Below are 26,107 nucleotides of genomic sequence, written 5' to 3'. Positions count from 1 at the left end.
TTAAGTTTAGCAATAAGAGTGGATATTTAAAATTAGGTATTTCATTTGCCCCAATTTTTCATTTATTATATCTGCACTCCATAATTTTTGTGACATTTTTATATGCCATAGTAATCAATTAAGGCATATTACTGTTTTGTAGAAGATTGAATATATTTATTTTAACTAAAACACATTGATTTAACTTAATCAATGATCATGAAATACCTTCTGTTATGTACTCCATGGCATTTGGACCTAATCTTACTCAAGAAGCCCAAGAAGCACTGGCATTTGCTTTAGGTTTTTGTTGTTGCTGTTATTGTTGTTGTTGTTATACATAACATATACATATACATATACATATACGTATACATATACATATACATTATGTTATATACATAATGGCTTACTTTTAAAATATGTTCTTTGGCTTCAGCTTGCCTTTTGGCTCCTCCAACACCTGGTGAAGCTGTCAGTCCTAGTATCTGAGGTAGGGGAATCACTGGTTTGCATTCTTTCTTGAGTTTATTGTTTTTCAACTTCTGTTTCAAGTAACGCCTCATGATGTTATTATAGACTGCTTCTTTGTTGGTGTGATGGCATTCATCAATAACGATGAGGGAAAAGTCTTAAAAGAAAATCCAAGTGGTTCATTTGTCCATACCAGCGAGGTATAGTGAAGAAAAGTACCTTTAAGTTAGTAAACTGAGGTGCCATGGTGATGTCTTTTCTCGAGCAGAATTCTGGCACAGACCTCTTTTTAAGAGGGCAATGTGACTATGCCAGTAACCTGTACATCCAGAGGTCCATGTATATTAATCATGAAACTATTCCTGTTAGATATTGCCCCTATTTAATAGATTCGTTTCAGAAAGTTTATAAAGGCACAAAGTGTTATGGGACAGAATTCAATCTCTGCCTATATTCTCCCAAATTAATCAGGATTACACTTAAATTAATCAGGATTACACTTTTGTTCTTTAATAACACATTCAATTTTAAGTGGCTGAAGGCTTTTTTTATGCAAATGAGAACCATGCCATTTAAACAGAGATAATTTTGCCTTGTTTTAACATTGAATTTAATTATTATCATTATTATGATGAATATATATACTTCTTCCCCTTTCTCTCACTTTTTCTTCCCATTCCCCCCAAATAGAAAGGACTGTATTTTATTCTACGGAAACATGGCAGATCTAACAGTATCCATTAGCATATGAAAATAACTTGTTGGTACATAGAAATAAAAAGTAAATAGAAAGTCCAGTGAATGCTTGATTTAATAATGTATCCTTATGTATATAAAGGGATCTAATTAAAAATATACCAAAATCTTTGTACGTTTCCCCAAGAAAGTAGAAAAGTTTAATGAAAACTTAAGCAATGAAAGACAATCTAAATCAGAGATACTCTTTTAAATCAGCATTTTGAAGATTGTTTAACAAATACAGCCTCTGTTACTATCATTGATATTACTACTAATTCTTCTTTTACCAAAATACAAACACTTCAACCAACCTGACAACTGGACACCATCATCTTCTCCTATTTCTGAGTTTAAAAGGGAGTTTTCAAGGATCTGGGCTGTACTGATGATAACATCATAGGTTTTGACAACTTCTGGAAATGATATTTTCAATTGGGTATCACCACTTAATCCAATAGTATGATACCATTTCTTCAAAAATGGTTCAAACTCTTTGCGGAAGAGCTGTTCAACTAGTGGTACCTTTAAAAATGCCAAAATTAAAAAAAAAGAGAGAGAGAGAGCATGGTCAAAGCAAAAGGAGTATTGATCAAAGGCCTACTATGTGTCAAGCATTATCAGAGGTGTTTACATTATCAGTTAATTAAGCATAAAGACCTATCCAATTTGTCAGTAAGCATTTACTGAACGCCTATTAGGTGTAGACATTGTATCTGAGACACAAAATGTTTAAGATATGGCTGACAACTTCAAGGAACAGTCTAGCTAAGCACATAGACTAAGACTAAACAACAAAAAAGCACAACTTATTAAAACACAATATAATAATTCTCTCATAGAAATATATACAAAGTGACAGCAAAGAGGCAGAAGCAAATGACTGCTCAAAAGAAAGGTTTAGAAGGAATTCTAATCAAGTAGGCCATGAGTCAATGACGAGATAAATGAAAACCAAGGCTGGATAAGAAATAAATTTTGAATTCATAGATCAGGGCCAAGCTATAAAGGGTTGTGAATACCACACAGAATATTTTTAATTTACTATAGTTCATAGGACCTTATGAGTTGTGTTTAGTGTTGATTTATTCCTGCTGTTTGTTTTGGGATGGGGCCAGAGACAATATGCCTAAAAAATTGAAGACAGCAGAGAACCAAAACTGAGGAGGTAAGACATTGCTTAGGAGAGCAGATGTGCGGTGAAGGGGCAGACCACTAAAATGGCTTTGGTGGCTGAGAAAGAACAAACAAGCAAACAGGCTTGGCAAAATAAGTGGAAATCTTTCAGACTTGACTGACATTGTTGAGTGGGAGTATGCTGGCATTGAGGTTACTCAGTGTAATTGGCAATTCATAGTATCGTTGCATTCACTAGCTGGTCAACATGTCACTCTTTTGAAGACCCTGACCTGAAAGACCATCTGGAGATCAGAATATGGAACCCAGTGATAGATACCATAGAGAACATGAATGCCAACATCCAGGACAAAGAAGGCACCCGGACCCCCGCCCCCCAACCCCCAGCCAGCAAAGATTCATCCTTGCAGGCAAGGAGCTGGAAGATGGCCACATTCTTTCTGACTACAACATACAGAAAGTGTCAACCCTGTATCTGGTCCTCTGTTTAAGGGGTGGCTATTAATTCTTCAGTCTTGCATTCATACTGCCCAATGATGGCATCACTCTGCATTATAGCCATCTGCCCCAATTTAAGTTTAGAAATTACCAGTTTCAGTAACAGCCGAACCTGGTGAAAGTTTTAATAAAAGATTTATTGCATGGTAGTTAAAAAAAAAGAATCCTTTCAGCTGGCTCTCCATATGTCATAGCATCTGCTGAAGGTGGCTGAGTTGATACCTGAATGTTACGCACTGCCCATCATTCAAAATACCTCCTAGATCAAGGGAAAGGAATAACCAGGCCATCTTGAAGGTTATATGCTAGGAGAATTTATACCATGGAAGCCTAGGGATGTACAGTGTGGCAAATAGGGAATTGGCAGGAAGAGTTTCAAGGGCAAGCATCAAAGAATAAGCGTTATATTCCGCATAATGTGATTACCAGATAATGTGATCAATGGTTATCTTTCTATTGGTCTGCAGAACATGTGTTATTCATCTTTTTTACTTGAGGTGAGTCCTACTTATGTGTAAAATGAGGGCTGGCTGATACCCCTGGCTGAGAACAGTGCACAAAGAACACTGTCTTGTATCATTATTTAGTAGAAATGATGAACTTGTCCAAGAGTCAATGTGGAGGGGGAAGGGGTTAAAATGGAATCTATGAATTTTAAGGAAACAGTGTGGACCTAAAATCAAAAACCAAGTTTGGTTAGTGGAAGAAAATAACACAAGGTGAAAAGACTAAGAAGAGAAACTTTCCATTAGTATTTGTTTTTGTTTTTGTCAAGGTAAAAGTCTCTGGTCTACCTGCCACAAAATCACTTGAGAGATTTGGAAAATGAAGACTCCTGGGCGCCACCAAAGAACTACTGAATCTAGGCACCATCTCTGGGGACAAAACATTGAAACCTGCGCTTATATGAAGCCTCTCATGCGACAGTAAGGCTTTAAAATTTGAGAACCGCAGCTCTTCTTTCACTTACACAAACTCATTTCTGATACATTTTTCTAGAACTAGCCTTTTCATTCTACTTATATGAGACAGGGGAAATGATCTGAGGAAGTAAGAGAGATTCTGAAGAAAAGAATGGAAATTAAGCTTAATGGAAGGAGATAGTAAGATCCAGAGGAAAGAAAGTCAGCTCTGAAAATGACTCCAGCCATCTGCTTATTATGTGACCTGGGACAAGTTACTGAATCATCTGAATCATCTCAATTTCCACATCAGTAAAATGAGGATAATGTTAGCCCTACGGTAGAGTTGTTGTGAAAATTAAATGAAATAGAGACTGTCATTTTCTGGGTACTCATAACTCATAAAAATTTCCTGATATTTTGCTAATCCTTTTATTCTAGCTGTAGAGTGAAAAAAGAAGGCAAGTTGGCTTCAGAAGGTAAGGATTCAAGTTTCAGCTCTGCTACTTATTGGCAGGATGATCCCTGATGGACCAATTAAAGCCTCAGAGCCTCAGTTTTCTGATGGGTAAAATGAGGATAATTATGGCTACCTCATAGAGTACCTGTGTGGATTTAATGAGGTATGATAAAAATAATTAATATTGTATCACCAAGTGCAATACAATATTAATTATTATATTGTTAATACACATCTCTAATTTCTTAGATTGTAGATTCCTGAGGACAGGATCCGCCTTTGATTTGTCTTTAAACACCCTCATGCTGCTGAGTGATTTAAGAATCTCTGTACCATGGGGTGACAAAGCGACCTGGGGTTCTGCCCGTAAAGGATGAGTCAAGAACTTTCAAAGAAGAAACATCTTCTGGTCTACAGAACAAAAATAAGTTTTCACAGGAGGTAGCAGGTGTTGGAAATCCTGATACTCACTCTGGGTGGCATTGACTTCCTACTGAAGGACACAGAGAAAGCCAGATGCAAGTCTGACATGGCTAATTGGGAGGTGTGTGGTCCTCTTGGAGCCTTTTCCTGAGATGTGACAGAGTGCCTGCCAAGACTAATCAAACCCAACTGCTACCCACTTCTGCTGAATCATATGGGGCTGTATTATAGCATCTGAAGGAACCTGGGATTTATCTCTCGTGATGTTGAAGCCCTAGATAGGAAATAGAAAGTCTGGGAACACAGGTGGTGTTTTCATTTCTCCCTGCATTTGAAGGCGATAACTTTGGAAAGCATGGAGGCAGGGAGATGAAAGTAAACGGTGTTAGAGGGGACAGGATTTCTCTTTTCCAGATCAAGGGTGATAATACCATCTATTTGGTCAAATACAGAACTAAGCTTATTTGACATACGGAACTAGCGATTTCCTGACTCAATCAAAAAGAACTGAAGCTCATGTGCCTTTAAAATGGAAAGAAACAGGGTAATAAAGTAAACAATTATGACATATATGGAAGAACCAGTGGAGGGATTTCTGGTAATTCTTAGGGAAAAACAATAGAGAAGCAGATGATGAATTAGACTTATGTCCTTAAATGTCTACACAACAGGGCAGTGAATATGAATAATTAATGAGGATAATTTAACATTCAAACATGGCTGTAAATGTGGATTCATAAGAATCACCTAGTTGCATGAGATGAATGGTTTGTGATGAGCATACAGCACTGAGAGGGAGTCATTAGTCATTATAAGAAGGAGATACATTAGGTGCATACAAAACCCTGAGACCTGCAATGATCAGTCAACATGCAGAAGATGAAGAAACGAATGTTAAGTATTTACATTTAGGCTCAAAAAAATTAACTGCACAAAAATAACTTAAAAGGCTTCTCGTCTAACAGATTTTCGGACAAAAAGAAACTGAGGCTTTTAGTTTATGGCAAACTCCAGATGAGTCTGTGAGTGCCGGCACCGGTGATAAAGGCAAACCTGCTCATGGCTTCGTGTCACATGGGCTTACTGTCTACACTGATAAGACTGTATCTGTAGTATTTTGCCCAACTCTGGACACTGTATTTTAAGAAGTCTCAAAAAGGATGGGCACTCAGGATGATGAAAAATCTGGAAACCATGTTATATGAAAAAGAGTTAAAGGGACTAGGAATATTTATCCCAGGGAATCAAAAGAAAAATGACACAGGAACCACATTTCTGCCTTCTCTATGTGAAGGGCAGTCACAAGGCAGGAGAATTAATACTTACTGCGTATAATCACAGAGGAAAGAACTCCAACCAATGAGTGTGGATTCTAGAGAAACAGATTTTGCTAGGGCTTTCCTTCTGAGTCAGTTATTCAAAGAATGGATCAAGCTATCTTATTAAAATGGGAACTTTCTGGATATTCCAGCTTACTCAGCAGAGGTGAGAGAACCACCCTGCAATGGATAAGCACTAGATCTTGAAGTTCTCTTTCAGCTCTAATAGTTTATGACCCTGTGGCCTGATAAGAAAAGGGAATCAAAAATATACCCTAGGTGTTGAGGCTTCATGCTTTGGAGGAGGTGGTGTAACTAACAAAGAGACAGATACAGAGGGAAGGAGAGCCTGTAGGAAGGGTGATGGTGAGGCTGAGGTTGAGGAAATTAAACTGTAGAATATTCAAATGGTATCAAGAACTCCAGCTGAAGTATCTTCAAATCCAGTTAACTCTGTTTTTTTCTCCAAACCTGGCATTAAGACCCTGTTCAACTAGTTAAGAAGTTCCATTTACCAAGTTTTGGAGGTGAGGAAGAGGGAGGGGAAGAAAAACTAATATTCACTGAATCATTCCTAGGCTTTAGACAGATTATCTAATTTAAATTTCAGAGCAGCTGTATAGGGTACTATTATTTTGTTCACTTTACAGATGAGGAAACTAAAGTGAGAGAAGTTAGGAATTTGTCCAAGGTTAAACTACTGGTAGGTAGAAGTAGTAGTCAAAGCTAGATTCCTTTTATTCCAAAAGATAATGTCCTTAATAAAGACACTACGTGAAAAGCTATGGGCAAATAAATTCTGGTGTATCACTATTGTCACAAAAGAAATAAAAGTATTCTAATAATAGTCATTTAAGCATAAAGATCTTTTGACTTAGTAGATGTATATAGAATGCATTTGGAACCACATGATAGAAATTACTCAGATCATAGATTCTGAGTATGTTACTTCAGTACTGAAAAGCAGGTTGCAACTAAAACTTTAAGCATAACAGAAATCCAAAAACACAGGAAAGCTGTATAGTCTGTTGCTATATTTTTGGTAAGGGTCATGATGAAAACTGAGTTATTGTAAGTAATAGAGAAAAGACTATTTTGGCCATGGAAATGTATACTCAATTTTACTCCATAAAAGTAAAAATTAATCCACTCAATATGCAAATTAATAAATTAATACACTCATTTATCTGAATAAAGCTCAAAAAACTAGATTTTGTTTTATCGTAAAGGGGAATTATACCTGTTTACGAAGATTGGTCTTTAAATATCCCAGGACATAAATTACTAGAGGGAAACCTCAGTTACACTTCAAGTAGCATCTTTGTATAATTATTGAAAGTTAGTCATCTATTTTCCTTTTTAACTTGATTTAGATCAGCCAGATATTCACTTAATTTTCTCTTTATCTTCACATAAATTATACATATTCTGGATAAGGAGGATTTACCACCTTTAACTAAGGGCCAACAGTTAAGGAGACTTCAAAAGACAATATTTGATCCTAGATTCCAGTAATATTTTGAGGTCATTCATGTCCACCTACAGTGATAACTTAAATTAGTGCCAGTTAACCTTAAAGAATATCTGGGTAAATGTATTCTTAATACCTAAATAACAGCTATTTGATCTTTGCTCTGGCCTTATGAAGCAAAATCATTTTAAAAGCTAATAACTTAGATATCATTTAACTGTAAAAGCAAAGATATAAAGTAAAACAAAAGATTACTCTTAATTACACTAAATCCGCGCGATCCATTGTTATAGTGTCATTTTACAAATGCGTCAGAATAATAAAGTGAAAATAAACACAGTTGTATTATGTGCGATTTGAATACCTTATTGACAAGGACTATAACTTTTCCAGGTTCAGATGCTTTTTTCTTCTTGTCCAAGTGATCCTTGGCAATGTAAACGGCCACTCTGGTTTTCCCACTCCCTGTAGGGAGGCATATAATGATATTTTTCCCCTCCAAGGCTGGTTGGGCAACTTCCATTTGGTAGGGCCTGAGATGCAGTTCTGGCTCAGGGGATGCTCTTTCTGCCACATTTTCTTCCTCTGAAGGAAATTAAAAGGTAGAAAAGTAAGGGAATGGGCAATAAAACAACTAACGCTAGGAAGTCTAAAACCGAACATAGGCTTCTTGTGGTTTAAATTCCCTTTCATGTGTGGTCCAACGCAATCCATTTTTCTATTTTTCCATACCAAATGGGTGTCAGCTCTCTTGGCATTTGCAGGATACAACCAGGCACTCCACCATGGAAGTGGCCTGGGGGTGGAGGTTCCTGGGGAGGGAATGAACAGGATGGTGGGCAGGGAGGGGAGGGAACAGGGGAGAGTCTTTTCAGAGAGTGAGCAAAGCCAGGGGAAATTGCAGAAAGGGCTGTAGCACAGGATTGGCAGTAACAGTTCTTAATGCGTCAGACTTTCCAATTCTTTGTTGAGCCCTTATGCCCTACTTGTTTCTTTTTAGACTTTATACCTATGAATCAAGAGGAATTGGGAAAGCAGGAGTCATTAGTTCTCTTTTTCTGTATCTGCCCCTCCCCAGCCTTTACCTTTAATTGCAAAGAAGATATTATAGCTAATGCTACTTTCCTTCATTTGAAAAACTTTATCTGACAACCAAATATCCCAAAGCTTGTTTGTCTGTCTGCCTATCTATCATCTATTTATTCCCAAACTCTAAAATGGCAAAAAAAAAAAAAAAAAAAAAAAAAATCCTATTTTTGCCACGTGAGGTAGCTAGATTAAGCAAGGGTGAAGGGGAAAAACTTCCCATGCAAGCCTTTAGTTGATAGGTTGTCTTTAAAAGATGAAAAATAATTTTGTTGGTTTGAACTGAATTGTGATAAATTTAGTTTTGAATTTTGGTCTTTATCACTTCCTTATATGTATTCTCCACATGTTTGTATTTTCCTGAAACTCACAATGCAATACATAAAAAATATGTCCAGTTAATATAGATTTCTGAATTTAAAATTCTGATAAAGTGCTAATATACATTAATTCTTTGAACATTAGAATAAAATCATTATAACATATCTTGGTTTAAACATGTTTTGTTTAAAAGTGACCAGATTTATCTATATTAGCCAGGGGAAAAAGATCTAAAAATGTATAACCTATCATGTGGAATGTAGTAAAATAAATATTATATCAATTTAAAAGCCTGTCTTATGCTTTATATAGTCATAAGGAAAAAATGAAATGACAGCACTTAGTACTTCATTACACATGAAGTGTTCTTTGTCTTATCAATGATTGCAAAAAACTAAACCAACATAATCCCATTAACTTCAAAAAAATTGCTGATGGTTCCATTTAAGCAACTGGATGATTCTGTTTAAATGGGTTTTAACTTGTTGTGATAGTCCTATCTGCATAGGTAGGAAAATTCACACCAAATACCACTTAGTAAGAGTCATCTACTAACCTGGCAGGAAATTTGTCTTCTGTATGGATGAGTAAACAAAGATGCAATACATTTAAGTTATCATTGGATCATCTGCTGATTCATTTAATATGATTTTCAGGAGAAACTCATTTAAGATCACCAGCATTTAAAAATATGCATTTACAAGTTTGCTCTCCATGCTTGTTTTGAACTCTACAGCAATCATAATGATTCATCTTCTATTACATTTGTGTAAGGTTCAGATTTATTTAAGAATATCATTACTTCTCTGCTAAGTGGCTTTTATAGATTATCAAAATCCTACCATTCTACCTACATTACCAGCATTGATTACCTAACTTCCAAAAGAGCAAGAATATTTGCAAAGGAAGATGTATTTTAAATTGCGTTTAACACCAAGATCCAGTTATTTACTTTTGCTAAATTGATATTTAATTTAGGAAATTCATTAAAAGATATTAACAGATTCCCTTTGTTTAATTTCACTCCAGGTATATTTTTGCATGGATTTTTAAAAATAATAAAATTCTGGTTCCCTCGTAGTAGTTAAATGTACTTCTTTAATCATTTCCCCTTTTTATTTTTCACACTTCCTACTATATCCTTGGGTGATACAAATTAAAAAGAGAAATTAGAGCAATTTTCTGTCTTTTTCCCAAGTAATCTAAAACTAAGTCAAATGAGCACAACATCAATACCACTTATGCGTACTAGCTATTTATTATACTGAAAAATGTAAGATGAGTTAGGAAGCTAAAAGGACTATCATGTTCAAGATTTGATTCTAGAGCCAAAGTTGTGATGTTTCCCTGCTACTTACCTCATCATGCACCACTAATTCATTGTGCAGTAATTATTCACTAGGTGGCTCTTATGTGCCATGCAGCCCCAGGAATGGAGTCCTTGTCTTCAAGGACTTCAGGGTCTAAAGCACTATATGCTGCGGCCACTAACAATGTCTGGCTATTAGACAGATAGCTCTATTAGCTTCCATACTTTTGAGTCAACTCTAGGAAACTTGATGGGTAGCCCCAAGTTTAAAAGAGAAACACAGAGTGAATATGGAAAAAATCAGAGTTGGATTCATTGTGAGAACAGCATCCAAAGAAGAGCTGGGTGAGTGCTAAATATTCAGCCTGATTCTTGCCTTATCACATCCTCTGACATAGGGATGGAAGAATTTATCCACATAAGCAATGAAAAGAGAATTTTCTCTTCTCTGTCACCAGAAGGAGAGAACTGGGCGGGTGTCAAGGAGCCAGGAGCCAATTTCCTTTATAAAAGAAATGTTTGGGTTTTTGTTTGTTTGTTTTTTTGTTTCTTTTTGGCTGGCTTTGAAAAGCAAAATCAATTAAATGCAATAATGAATGTGGTATTTAAAATATGCACAAGCTTTGAATAACACTGTGCCCTTCCTCTACAACAAATATTGATTGAAGACCTTGAAATTATACTATGCCATATAAATGGTCAAAAAATAAAATCAAATAGGACTTAAATAATAACATTTTATTGGAACTACACCATGTGGCACATTTCATTCTCACATTGATTTTGACAGCTGAGTTATTCTTGGAGAGAAAAGGTCTGTCACTGCATGTGTTTGAAATCGACAAAGTATTCCTTTACCTATAGTATGTAACCACGGAAAAATACGCCATTCCAGCTGGACAAATATTAATAGGTATTACCTCGAAATAGTAAGGAAATACTTTCTACATATCAGGCCAATGCGTATTGCCAAAAACATTGCCACTTTGTGAGATGCAGTGTATCTCTCTAAAAATGAGAAACAGAAAAACAAAAAAGCCTTCCCTAGCATAATTAGAATATTTAAACTTTAGGAGCCTTATTAATCGTGTTTTCCTATGATGAAATACTTCCACAAAGGAACACAATGTTATGGTATTGGGTCACATCCATGAGCCTTATGTCCCATTATGTAACTGTTGAAGGTGGACAAAGGACATATGAAATAGAGTCCCTTTGCTGTCAGCCTGAAAGGTTAAGATATAATCGCAAACACTGTGATGCTTTTTAGAAATTAAATGTATGTTTACCAATTTGCAATTTATCTAAACCTTTTTTGAACTGATTTCTCATTCACTCTACACGATACACCTGAGGGAAAGAAATCTCATAATTTTATAAATTCAGAATTTTACTACCCACTATGCGAAGTAATTCTTCATTTCTAAGCACTGACCCCATCTAGAAATTCAATGGGTGCCCTTTGAAAATGAGTTTGTCTTCAAATGTATTTGCCTTTGAAAATGTATTTGCTTTTTAAAAGTAGGTTGCGTTCAGATTTATCACGTCTTTCATGCCACATTGAGGACTGAAAATCAGTAAATAGTTACATTTGCTAACAGCTCTAAATAGACAAAATGGCCAACACATAGGGGATGCCCATTAAATATTTATTGAATGAATGAATATTGTTGAAAAGCCCTTACTTAGACAAACAAAAATTAGGATGAGGTCCAGAAGCTTAAAACAACCATAAAGATGTTAAATATTAGCTAGAGCACAGTTTGAGTTCTAACAGCAATAACATTTAATAGAAATGTTAATTATTAAATCTAACAGTTGTTTGCATAGCAAGTATAGAAAATTCAAATACAATACACAGAACTAAGCATAGGGCAATAACTTAATAAACACTGCCTGCAGTGAACAGAAAATGAATTAACCCTTTAAAAGCTTGGAAAGCTTTTAGAGCAGATGACCATTTTCATGTAAATGATTTTGTCCCTTCAGGACTATTCTAGCTAAATTTCTATAATTCTTCAGACAATGCAGGGTAATCTGAAATACACAACATTTTCCAAGTGTTTTCTACAACTCAATCACAAAACAAATGAATACAAAAGTAATTTGTGTTTCTGAATTTGCCAATTTCCTACCGATTCTTAGCTGGCCACATTGCAAAGCATTTTTTGTTTGTTTATAATTTGTTAATTTAATTGTGAGATACTTCAAACACGAGACGAATATAGAGAGGTGTATAACAAATCTCTGAGGATCTATCACCTATTCTTAGAAAATGTTAACATTTTAGTTCAGTAGTAATCATTGGAACTGCACATTCAATCAACAGAAAGAAGCGATATGAATTTGACCAGACTGACAACATTTAGGCAATCTGATAACAGGAAGTATTGCTAAAGTGTGGCATTGAGAAGAGGCGCTCTCGTTCATTGCTGGTGTGCTACCAGCTAATAGAGGGAGCAATTAGGGAAACACCTAATAAAGTTCTCATTTAGTGACAAAAGTGTTTTTGCAAACTCTACTCCTATGCAAGAGATATTTAGGGAAACTGAAACTCTCTTAACTACACGTGTCATTTTTAGTTTTTCATTTTAAAAGGACTCTTGTTATCTGCAGCTACTCTACAGAGTCACCATCATCTTACTGACAGTATTAATGGATTTATTTTAAAAGTATTTTAATTAAAAAAAATAAGGTTTGGAACACATGTACCAAACTGAATACATCATTTAAATGCAGTCAAATTAACTGAAACAGACAGCATAAATAAAATAGATGACATAATTCTATGGAAGGTGGCATATGCATATTCTTATCGACACCAAAAAGATAAGTACTGGATCAAAAATTAGAGAGCTTGATTCTAAGACTTTTATAAGTTGTACTTTTGAAGAAAGTGAATGGCAAAGTTCCAAAACTATTTCAACTGGAGAAAAGAATTGCTTTAATTGCATAAATACATTAGGGAGGGTATGAACAGCCCCCATGCTTTCCACTATATGGCGTCTTATTTCACACTTTTTAAGGTTTACACAACAGTTAGGCAGTACCTGAATCACTTCCCATGGTGCCTGAATCACTGCCCATGTTGCTGTTATGTCCAAGACTTTCATCTAAGCAGCTGACACTTCCTTCTGCCAAACTTGTGTCTGATTCTGCAAAGGAAAACATTTTAAAATATTTTAAAAATATTTCTGAGAATAAACGTATTTTAACTGCACACCTCTACAGCACACAGTACATACAGTTCAATGCAAGTGGAAAAGGCACACCCAGACAATTATGAATAAAAGGTAAGAGTTCCTGGCAAGCAACATTTAAAAAGTCTACTATGGATGAGCAGCTGTCGGGTAGTGAATCAAACACATATACCTACTTGAAGTATCATACATCCGATTCGAGAGCAAATACAAATTTGTAAACACGTGTGACTTTTGATGTCCCCCCACCATGTAAGTTTTGTGCAAGAAGAGAAGATCTAGGCTTGATGGTGGCATTGAGACAAAAAGTACTACACAGAAACCACCAAGTTATTTTAACATAATATGGCAGGGAATTAATAAAGGATAAAGAATTGATAAACCACATGGTTCTATCGATTGGTTCTGAAAAGAACAGTTCAGCGATAAACATTACTTCAAAATCTCACAAAGAATTTGCTCAAAAAGAATATCATTAAAGCCTGGCACTGCAGTTGTAATGGAAGCTTCTGTGAGGCTGGAAATAAATGTTTTTCTTTACTACAATTAAACTAAGCTTCCATCAAAAAGTCACCATGAGGATGAATGTCAAGAGCGTTCCCTTAACTTGTTAATCCCGATTTTTGGTTTTCAGTACTCAGCATCAATTCCTTTGGAAAATCTTTTTTTCCCTCTAGGGAAGACTTCCCTCTTTACAGTTTATTGCCAAGGATTTATGCCATCTTATCCACAGGGATCAGAACTATTGCTAAGCTGGGAAAAGTAAATGAAAGATGGCAGCAAACGTCAGCCCTGGAATCAGGACTTGTGAAATTTGCTGTTGAGGTTGCTCTGAGCCTAACTTGCCCTCATTTAAAATGGGGCTAGTACAATTCACCCTCCAGAATTTGATAACCAGTAAGTAATATTAGGCACAATAAACTCTTACCACTGCAACTTCAGTGCTGATAATTGGAAAGTGAAATAAAAATCAAGTTGTTGATTAGTATTAGGGCAGGAGTTCCATTAAATACCGTTCTTCTTACAACTAATAGCATTTCATAATATTTATACTTGTTGCATAATTATCACTTCATGCTAAAGCTCCCAAATGCACAAAACAAATTACATAAAGTAGCCGTTAGCTATTTGAAACTAGTGTGAGTGCCACCCATTTAGGGCTAGTAACAGAACCCGTTGAAACACACACATAGTATATTATCAATAAAAGTTCTCTGGAAAAAGGCCATATACAACTCCTCAAAACTACAAGTATCTTCTTTTTCCTTAACCAGTTTTTTTTTTTTTAAGTTGGTGTATTAAGGTACAATTTAGATAATATAAAAATCATTCTTTTTAGGTTGTTTTTTTTAGGTAGGTTTAGTTTGTCGACACTGACACATGTATATGGTTTTGCAACCATCATCACAATCAAGATTTTTCTATCACCTCAGAAGTCCCCTCAAGCCCCTTTGTTTTCATTTTCCTCGTGCTGCCCCCTAGTAGTCCCTGATTTAATTTCTATCCCTATAGCTTTGCCTTCTCCAGAAAATCATATAAACGGATTCACACAATACGTAGCCTCTGTTTGATTTCTTTAACTTAGCCTAACACGTTCAAGATGAATCCTTGTTGTTCATATCACTAATCCGTTCCTTTTTATTGCTGACTAGTACTCCATTGAGCATCTACGACATCTGCGACATCTCCCTTCCAATAAGCCTAGTTAGCGGGAAATATAATGGAATTATAACTGATGCCAATCAAATATGTAAGATATCTTTTTTTTTTAAGTTCAAAGAAAGCTGATAAGGAATTTGTGGAAAAATTCTCAACGGACATGCATATTGTTTAAGTATATTAGCACAACACAAATATACTAATTTGAAAATACTGTGCCTACCAGTTGTCGTAGATTAGCTCTCAAACTCAGATTTGAGGAATCCCTTATGACTACACGGGAAAACCTGTATATCTCACTGAGAGATTTTAAATATGGCACTTTGCAATTCCCAGAGGTATGCCTTGTTAGAAGCTTAGAGGCGAGTGTGGGATAGAACTGTCAAGCAGAAGAGCGTTTGGGGCAGATGTACTGATGAAAAGAGAATAAGATTTATAAGGAAAAGGCAAGGTGTAAAATGAGATGGGGAAAATGTCATTGCAAGGATAATTCTAGATCTAGAAATACAGACTAGGATTTCTGAAGCAAAAAAGTAAATTTTGACATGCTTTTCATTTGTTGTTTTAAATAGGGTGTTGAGAACTGAAGATAACACCAAAAATACCGAAAAATACTAACAAGTGTTATCTAAAATTAACCCTGTATCTTTGTTTCCCATTAAGTGTAATGCACTTGATTTTCATTTGATTCTCTAATCATTAGCAGTTCAACAACAATCTTTTTTAAAATTTTTTTTTCAACGTTTATTTATTTTTGGGACAGAGAGAGACAGAGCATGAACGGGGGAGGGGCAGAGAGAGAGAGGGAGACACAGAATCGGAAACAGGCTCCAGGCTCTGAGCCATCAGCCCAGAGCCTGACGCGGGGCTCGAACTCACGGACCGCGAGATCGTGACCTGGCTGAAGTCAGACGCTTAACCGACTGCGCCACCCAGGCGCCCCAACAGTTCAACAACAATCTTAAAACTATTTTGTGTATATGTAAAGTCAAAGTTTTCCCCAAGCTCTGTTCTAACATATATAAGCTTGGGGAAGCTATTTAACACAACGTGCATGATTAATTTATAAATATTAAAGAAAGTTGTGACCCCAAATAGGGTATTATTAATTAAGTTTGTTACCTGGATTATTTTGATCTTAACAAACAAATCTGCAGTGTGTTAAGAAAATACTGAGCTCAGTACCTTCACAGGTGTAAATTACATTTTAAACCTCAACATTCTGTGTGGTAGATATCCATTGTCACCTCAGTTTTATAGATGAGAAACCAAGGCTCAGAGAAGTTAAATGATTTATCCTGACCACACAGCCATAATGGGGCCGAGCTAGGAGGCCCCAATTTCTGGATCCGGTCCAGTCACTATTCCAGTGCTTTTTATTTGATAGCACGCAATGGCTGATGCTTTGCGTGAAGCTTTGTAAACAAGCAAACAATCCTATATCTAATAGTGTTAAGTGAAATGAAAGTTGGTTTTTGTTGTCGTTTTAAAGCATATAGACATTTTCATTGTAATGTCGAATTTTCTAGCAATCTTGAAACGGTTTATCTTCTCAAGGGGAAAAAAAGCTAGAGAGATTGTTTTATTTTGCTCACATTTCTGATTTCATCGATAGACTTTCGTTTACTTTACATTTAAACATCCACACTTATTTTTGAAATTTTCTTTTCTGCACATATATAAAAGAGGAACACTTCCATCCTTGTTAAACAAAATTAATTGGAATAATTCTGCTGGAGATAATTATGAAAATGAAAGTGAATATATAGAGGTTTATTTCTTTGTCATTTTGAGGATATATAAAATCTCTACTTTCTCAACACAAAAATAATTTTGTTTCCTAGGCAGCGAATTTTTATGCATTTGATATATATTTTTTTATTTCATAGAAAGAGAAGTACTAGAGGAAATAACTTGAACAATAAAAGAAAATATATTGAAACTCCCATAACATTAAAAATGTCTTTCCCAGAGATTCTCTTCCTGCAGTCACTTAAGAGAATCATGTTTAAAAAAATCACACACACACACACACACACACACACACACACACACACAAGGTCAGATCAAGGGATTGTGTGATGCCAAAATTAAACCAAGCTATTGAGTTTATAAGCCAAGAATTCCTGTAATTGATTTATATAGGATTATTTTGTTTCATCTTTTGTACTTTTCACAGTACGTCAATCTGGACTTATGTCCTGATGAGTAAAGTCATGTGTCTATGATTTTAAAATAGATCAGATAAAATAGAGTAGTCAATTGGAGGCAGGGTGTTGCCATGAAAAGAACATGTGCTATGGAGTCAAACAGATCGGTCTCCAGATCTGAGCTCAGCCACTGCTAACAAGTGACTTAACCTTTTTTTTTCTTAAAATTTTAAAATACAGATAGTAGTTTCTATTTTCTCATTTATTTTGAGAATGATTATGTTAGATAAAGGAAATGAATCTTGAAGAGGAACAAATCTTAAATTCTCATGAAGTTGCTACTTAAATGGGCTTTTGAATATTGGAGTTACATTATATAATAAGTTTAGTTAACTTTTATATAGCTGTCATTTCCTCTAGGGAAAATATCAAAGCTGGCTACAAAACAGATTAGAAAATGTTGGTAATTCCTAACTGTTAAAAAAAAAAAAAAAGAAAAAAGCAGTTATTTATATCAAACTTTTTTGGAATGAAAGAAAATGATACTCATCCAATTAAAAGACAGGATTTTCTGTAATAACTTTGTAAACAGCACAAAAAAAGAACAGCTCTGAGTACAATGATCCTAAGACCAGTCCGTAAGCCATGGAAAAAATGCCTCATTTTGCAATCACAACTTGAATATTTTACTAATAAAGCAGAAATATTAACTGGAATCTGAGAAATTTCACATTTAACATCTTCTAGACTTTAAATACTTTAAAATATTTTTAAACCATTTAGAACCAAAAATATTGAAGTTAAAAAAAAAATTCATATGAAAAAAACCTCTTGGTTGAAGGCCTTTTTAGATCTATTTCAATGTAAAGTATGCCCTCTACTGGCCAGTGTTATTATAACAATTAATTTGTAAGGATATTGTTTATTCAATCTAAGGGCTAAGCTTCATTAGGTAAGATACAGATTAGTTCTTACTTCTATTCCTGACAGGTAATGCCCCCCCCACCCCCCCATTTTCAATCTAGATGTGTTTCTCACCCCACAGAATACTTCTCTTTTTTTTTACCCCTGGCTGTCATACATTCTCTTTGCCGAAAAGTGGTTTTGTATTAGAGCAGGAAGCAGTTCAAGGGGCCAGGGCCTGTACTCCTTGAGAAAGAAGGGCACCAGCAGATCCCATTCCCCCTGAGAGGTAGTGCTTACAAGGTCTGCAAATAATCTAATTTCACTTGTCACAGTACTTTGATGTTTATTGTAGTTCTGACCTTGTGGTGCATTTTAGCTTCACCTCTTTAGCTCTTCCCCTTTGCCTGGTTTCATAACCCACGCACCCTGGAATGTCGAAGAGTAGCCCTCAAGATTCAAACACATGTGCATGTATGGGCATGCCCAAAACTACTGCGTGGGCTTCCTAAGTGTGTTTATTTTCATACTACTAATAATACTTATTTAGTTTTTCTTCCTTTCTTTCTTTCTTTCTTTCTTTTCTTTTTTTCTTTACTTCTTTCTTTTCTCTTTCTTCCCTTTCTTCCTCCCTCCCACCTTTCTTTCTTTCTTTCTTTCTTTCTTTCTTTCTTTCTTTCTTCCTCTCCGTCTCTCTCTCTCTCTCTCTCTCTCTCTCTCTCTCTCAGGGTCCTGTCTGTTTCAATAGCTCTTAATGGTACTTAAAAATGAACAACAGTTGAGTATTGCCCATATGGAAAAAGCAGGCTTTTTGTGATGTGTACACTGGGGACTAAGATGAACCTTTATCACTTTCTTTCTTTTCCCTTCCTCTTCTTTGAGGAGCTATACTAGCCAAACCCCTCAAGACCACCAATAAAGTTATTCTGGACTCTCCTCCCACTGTGGGTTCCTTTGACTCTGTGCTTTTCTGTGGGCTCCCATAATTGGATCAGACACATTGCTAAGACCTCTTGTCTTTTTTTTTTTCTAAAATGCAAAGTATCCTAACACTCAAACACTCCTTTTCTTTTGAAATAACTTATCCTTAATCTTTTTTGAGAGGAAATAGATGACTTTTATTTTCAGCTCTATGTATATGGATTTGTGCGTGTGTGTGTGCGCGCACACACACACACACACGCTCACATTTTGGTCTGTCAGATTCTGCTCTCCGTGCCAGGGAACATGTGTTCCCGCAGAATGGAGAGAAGCCACCTCCACCCACCTTGCATATTCTCTCCTGGATCCAAGCTTCTAGGAAATGAGTTCCCCAAAGAGAAAAAACTCTCCTAGAGCCACAGGCCCACATGGCTATCCACGGAGCTCCTTGCTCCTGTTTATAGAATTTATACTGCCGAAACGTTTCCGTCAGAATTACATTTGAATTGTGTGTAAGTAATAGTGTTGGCTTAAATCATCTAGACCCTTTAGCCTTTGGACTTGAGTCTCAATATATAAAGACAGTTATTAAACTACAGGGTTGTGGGGATAACCATATCCACCAGACCCATTCATTCACTGCTAGTCAGTAACAGAGGCAAAAAGTCCCAGAGTGAAAAAGTTATGAGTGAAAAGCTAGATGACCACATGGGAAGTAAGTCTTGGCAGTAACAAGGTTTAGGGATGGCAAGCTAGAAGATGAATTGGAAACTAATTCGGCTGGTAAGCACCCCTTAGGAAGAAGTATTCAAGTCAAGCAGGCTTAAGCAAATGTGAGGAAAGTATGGGGAGATACATTTAAGGTTGTCCCGATAAATGCTCAATGGTCAGCTGTTTGGGGGGAAAAGTCACGATATAGAAGCGTCTGTTAATTTCCATGGTGTAAATATTCCTGCCAGGGCTGATTTCAAGCTCCCAGCATGATGTCACAGAGTGGAGCTGAGAAGAGATGTGTGCATCTGGCTCGTGCAAGCCAGTGGGAGCCGGTTCCAGCTACCCAGAGGATTCACTCTTCCGATTAAGGACTCTCCCACAAACATCATCTAAAACGATCAGGCGTGCATTGTGCTAATATTTCATAATTGGCCAAACGATGAATGATAAACTTGTAAGAGTATTTTTTTTTGCCTTAGAAAAATCATTTATAAAAACTATGGAGAAACCCATTAACACTCATTGATATAAGAAGTCTTATCTCACCCACCCTCCTCCATAAATGCTCCCCTCTTAACCGAATTATTCTCCTACATCCATAGTTATAGAATTTTGTTGTGTTTACTACAGCTAGATTCATTTTGTATAGACTTTTGTTTTCAGGGCAGTTTCAGATTCACTGCAAAACTGAGCAGTATGGAGACTTTCCCCACAAGCCCTGCTCCCACACATGCAGAGCCCCTCCGCATTATTAACACTCCTCACCCTAAACATACTTTGAACTTTCCTACACCTGCTCTCTTGCTCACAGTGCCCATGCGGTCTGAAATGCTGCCTGCCGCTTCTGTGCACAGACCCAACCCAGAACTGGATGAACGGAGGTCTCCCCTTCCTCCTCGGGGAGGCTGTCTCTGCATCTTCCTTCCTTCCCAAGTCTTCCCTCCTCGTCCCTGAACACATTCTCTCTTTCGCTCTGGACAGATGACTGTTTCTCTTTGGGGGGCCATAACTTGTTTTCTGGAACTGGGTTCTAAACTCTTTGAGGGTGAAGGCAATACCCCCAGGACTCGGTTCTCTCAGGAACAAGACCTTACGAACTCACTCTCTGGCTTCTTGTCTTCATCCGCATGCTAAATAGAGAAGGTAAGGCCCGAGCATCAAACTGAAATAAAACCCGCCGCCTTTGTTAAAACGGTGCTAAAAAAAAAAAAAGTTTTTGGTTTGTAGCCATGAAAGGATGTCAGGAAAATAAATCCAGTATGTCATAGCTGCACACCAGGGATAGCCTTTCTGCCAAAATACCTATGGCCTCATTCCTGAGATATGAACAACAACCCTCGTGGAACTATTAAGCGATTAGAAGTCATGTAAGTAACTTAGATAGCTCCAGGTAGGTTTCAAATAAAATAGAAACCCATATTAACCTTTAGCAAACACTAACATCAGCAGGGACAGCATCTCTCTCTCTCTCTCTCTCTCTGTGTCTCTCTCTCTCAGCTCAAATTAGTATTTGCCTTTTAGATTGCCTCAGTAGTATTTCTAGTTCTAATAATTAATGTACCTAAATTTAGCAAAATATAGAAGTAAAGGATAGTTATCTGAAGTCAAACCAATCCTGTAATAGTGTGGGTTATTTTGACACAATCTTATTGTATGTTGCTTTATCGATCATCTTTTCCACTGAGGTCTTAAATGCTATATGGTATTTTTTTTTTCTAGAGATTCTAAAAATCTCTAAATTTCTAGAGGCTGGTGCCATAAAACATTATTCTGGTCCTCAAGTGCAAGGATAAATTTTGTGGCATTTTTACAGAAATTAGTATAGACCAAATCTAAGATTGGACTTTGGTCTATAAAAAGGCAAAACAAAACAACAACAAAAAAAGTGCTATAACAGATTGGGCCAGGGAGAAGGAGGCTGTTTTATAAAGGTCAATTTTTAAACCCCTCCTACAGAACATGATCTATGCAAAATATATCCACAATATATTCCAAAGCATAATGTCACCGGATAAACCTAAGGAGTGGAACATATGGGGGAATATGAAAAAGAAGGTATTAAAGTCTGAAAACAAGCAGGTTGGTAAGCTCATTAGCTGGGGTGGAATTTTAAAATCTTCACGTGAACGAATATATAAATCAAAATATACACATGCATTCACAGTCATGCGCACTGTATATTCACACATGGCACATTCTACAGTTACATTATAATCTTCCACACTGGAACAGTGAATCCCATTCTCTTTTTAATGTAAAAGCGCCCTCTGCTGGCCGACCTGAGGTACTGGCATTTTCTAGTTTTCCTAACCAAGATCCAAGACAGAATGATAAAAGAAGTCTGGGAGATTTTATGTGAAATTCTGCATAAAAGTAAGTTTATTACAAATACGCGTTTTATTTTGTTTTGAATCTCATTTTCTTTGCTTTTATTTTATTATAGATCATTAATTCCTGAAATAGTATAATGTAAAGGTCGGTGTAGAAGAACCACATGCTTGTTTTGAGAAAGCAGTAACAGCAGACTATTAAAAACAGTCTATTAAAGACTATTAAAAATAGACTATTAAAAATTGTACAACCAATTTTACTGAAAGCCTACAGAATTAAAATAATCCAGCTAACTTTGTATTTTCTATAATTAAAATATTTTCAATGGAAGAAAATGAACGTGGGCTTTGTGTTCCTCTGATGTTTTCTTGGGAGTTGGGGGTTTTCCATTATTTTCTCGTTATGAGAGATAGCCAGTGACTTTAGAAAGCAGGACTATAACATCCAGCATTAAAATTCTACTCATAGTCTGAGAACTATTCAAATATCCTTTTGAAATTATTGGGTTAATTTGGAAGAAGGCAGATTTTAAAAATTGGTATATCTCAATTATTAACCAGTTTTGAATGGGAAGCACAGAGTTGGAAGGAGGGAGGAAGAACAATGCCAGACCCCAGTGTGGAGTCAGGACAAAATCACTCTCCAGAGCAATCTACTAGGGAATCCTGATACATCACCCCAAGGATGAAGGAGAAATGGGATTCCAATTGGTTTCAGGGTGGGCTACCGTTCCTAGCGGTAGTAGATCTCACCCTGTCAGGTGTGTCAAGGAGTAAAAAGGGCTAACAAACAACATACAAGGAATCTTTGCATTGAAGCTATAAATAATTACCATTTGTATGCACCAAGACTATGCACTGAAAAAATATTTTAGAAACTGGTTCAGAAATAAAAATTAGAGGAGTCAATTTAAAATTAGAGATAATTCAAGTCACATTTTTTCTTTCTGCATATGAAAAATCATATTTATAGAATGTGTGCAGCTTAAGTAATACGTTTCTTTCAATGCTACTTTGGTAGCATTGACTATATTTGAGCTGTATATGAAATCTTAATCCAATATATTAGAATTCAAAATAAAGATTATACATTACCAGTATCGATAAAATACAAAAAACAAAATTATGCAAATGCATATCAGAAACTATGGGATAACTCCTCCTTTGTTTTGATTGCTAACTCTACGAAAGGATGACAGGATAGGCAAAATCTTCCTACCGTAAATTTTGCAACAAAAACTTGAAGCAAAAAAACATCAGTAGCTGCTTTGGGCTAATGGTACTTTAAAAGTTATTTATATCCGTCATCTTAGTTCTGGAGAGCAATAAGAAAATAAACACACACTTGGAATGATCCACAGCATCTATGAGTAGTGGTGTCTAAGGCCTAAGGTTAAGGAACTACATTTTAATAAATAAATTACCTTCCGTTACTTCTCTGAAAAGGGCTAGAATGGATTGGACTGACTTGCTCCCATGTGCACAGGGAAGTCCATACGGCATAAGGATCCTACAGACCTGAAGGTCGTTAAAGTCTGTGGATTGGGTGGGGTCATCAGATCACTGTTAGCGTACTATACTTTCACAGGTTCTCAGACTAGCACATGTTTTAATAGGCTGTACTTGCATTTACTGTATGACTGTTATTAGCACTTACTGTGCAGCCATATAGTGACTACTGTTTGACTGACGTGCCCATCAGTTGAACGTTCGATGAGAGCAGAAGCCCACCTCTCTTACGTTCCCCCACGGTATTTGCAGTGTTAAACACTGAACACTGCATGCCTGGCACGTGATAGTAGTTAAGTAAATATTTGTTACATGAAAGAATCAAAAGGTACAGAGATCAAAAGGGAGGAAGGGTGAGAGGGAAGACAAGAGGGGTAAAAAACAAAACAAAACACACACACAAAAAAACCCTTTCTGTCCCCTAAGGCCATTATTACGTTCTAGATTTTTTTTTTTCACAAAATGCAACTTAAAGTTTTATATGAACTAGTAAGAAAATAGAAAAAATTTAAAGTTTTGCCTTTAATTTTGTTCACTTTGAGACTCAGAATCCTCTGTAGATACATAAACTACAGGCTGATGAGATGCATTGCTGGCAACCTTTGATGAAAAACTCGCATTTGAGATGCAGGATCGTCTGCCAGCTTCAGTCCTGTCTTTGATTCTTTCTAGTGTGGATTTAGAAAGTAGCCAGTAACCCACGGAGACGTCAGGTAGCCTACCAAGGAAGTATGTTAAAATGTGACAAACCTACATTCAGATAGTACATTTTGGCATTCCTATCAGATCATGATTTCTGAAAGAAAGTGCAGCTGCTCAAATGAAAAAAAAAAAAACCCTCTAGAATTCAAGTTTTTGCTATTCTATATATTAAGCCTGACTACCTAACGTGTGGTCCAGGACCAGCAGTACAGTGTCACCTGGGAGCATGTGAGGAACACAGAATCTCAGGCCCCACACAGGACCTACTAAATCAGAATGCATTTCAGTAAGACCGGCTCCCCTAGGTGATTCAGACACACAGGAAAGCCTGAGAAGCATTGCATTAAAAAAAAAAAGAAAGAAAGAAAGAAAGAAAGAAAGAAAGAAAGAAAGAAAAGAGAAAAGAAAAGAGAGAAGAGAAGAGAAGAGAAGAGAAGAGAAGAGAAGAGAAGAAAAAACACACAAAACAACTATAAACAAGGCACAAGCTTGAATAGCAGGGAAACTATAATACACACTCGTGCTACTTATGACAAGATTGCTATCCTACATGTTTCACATAGTTCATATAAACCATCAAGAAGAATATTAATACACTAACAGAAAAATAGGCAATTAGCAACAACAAAAAGAATAAACTTATAAAAATGCTTTTCATTGGAAATCAAAAAATTCAAATTCAAGTAGCAAGATACCAAATTGGCAAAGTTTGAAGAATTACCTCTTCTTGTAGAAGAGACATCAGGGCAATACACAGTCTCTTATACTCCCAAAGAACATGTAATTTGGTACAAGTTTCTGGAGGTAATTTGACATTAAGTATCAGGCATTTTAATATTGTAGAGATCATTTGATCCAGAAATTCCAGTTATGTAATATGCTTTTAAGAATTAAATTTAAAAAAAGGAATTAAATTGAAACATAGATATTAAGGGACTTGTTCACAATGTAGAGATTTTTAAACATCCTAAATATTTAACGATTGATTAATTAATTGTAAATCATCCAATAAATGGAAATATTATTAAGTCACTAAAAACCAGGCTGTGGAAGAATACCTAGGAACACAGGAGAAATGCCACCATGTATAAAACATTCACTTATGTAAAAAGATTAGAAGGATAGATAACCCAAATGTTAAGAGTAATAGATCTACATTGCTGCAGTATGGGTGACTTTTTCCTTGTATGTTTTCACATTTTCCAAGTATTCTGCAATGCAACTGTATTACTTTTCTGAAGTAGAAAATAGTAAACTTTGGGGGGCACCTGGCTTGCTCAGTCAGTGGAGTATGGGACTCTTCATCTCAGGGCTGTGAGTTCGAGCACCACCCTGGGGTTAGAGATTATTTTTAAAAAATGGAGAAAAAATAGTGAACTCTGCAGTGGTGTGATGGAGTCAGCTTAAACGGGCTCGCAAAAACCAATTGTTAAATCTTCAGGAATTTTGTGAGCAGGCTATCAAACACAGTCATTTTAAAAATTAAATTATATAGGGGCACCTGGGTGGCTCAGTTGGTTAAGCGACTGACTCTTCATTTCGGCTCAGGTCACGATCTCACGGTTTCGAGGTTGAGCCCTGTATCTTCGGCTCCACACTGAGCCTGAAGCCTGCTTGAGACTCTCTCCCTCTCTCTCTGCCCCTTCCCTGCTTGCACACACCCTCTCTCCCTCAAGTTCTAGAAATAAATACATACATACATACATACATACATAAACATTAGCAAATGAATTATATAAATGTATAATTAAATAAATTGTATTGAAATCAAGGTAATGAATACTTAAAACTCATCACTTCCTTATCGTGTTCCTGAAATTTACTATCATCCGTGACGTTGATGCTGTTTACGCCCCTCCTGTCTGCATCCTGGAAATGCTAACACCATGGTGAGCTCCCTCTTTT

General features: G+C 36.3%; 1 protein-coding gene across 2 annotated transcripts in view; it reads right to left on the bottom strand.

Moving 5' to 3' along the window:
* Positions 1-26,107, bottom strand: part of IFIH1 (interferon induced with helicase C domain 1) — a 57,931-nt gene that overhangs the window by 16,974 nt on the left and 14,850 nt on the right. For both annotated transcript variants that reach the window (XM_047083418.1, XM_047083417.1), the window contains exons 4-7: positions 13,165-13,269; positions 7,763-7,983; positions 1,503-1,713; positions 393-610 (exon numbers count right to left, since the gene is read on the bottom strand). In XM_047083418.1, the coding sequence (XP_046939374.1) occupies positions 393-610; positions 1,503-1,713; positions 7,763-7,983; positions 13,165-13,269 (755 nt within the window). The remainder of the gene's footprint in view (positions 1-392; positions 611-1,502; positions 1,714-7,762; positions 7,984-13,164; positions 13,270-26,107) is intronic.

This window comes from Lynx rufus, unplaced genomic scaffold (genome assembly GCF_022079265.1).
Source record: "Lynx rufus isolate CCGP_SWC_20201006 ecotype Redwood Valley unplaced genomic scaffold, mLynRuf1.p SCAF_2, whole genome shotgun sequence".
In the NCBI taxonomy this organism is placed as follows: Eukaryota; Metazoa; Chordata; class Mammalia; order Carnivora; family Felidae; genus Lynx; species Lynx rufus.
The sequence above is the reverse complement of the archived record's forward strand: the minus strand, read 5'-3'. Positions and strand labels throughout refer to the sequence as shown.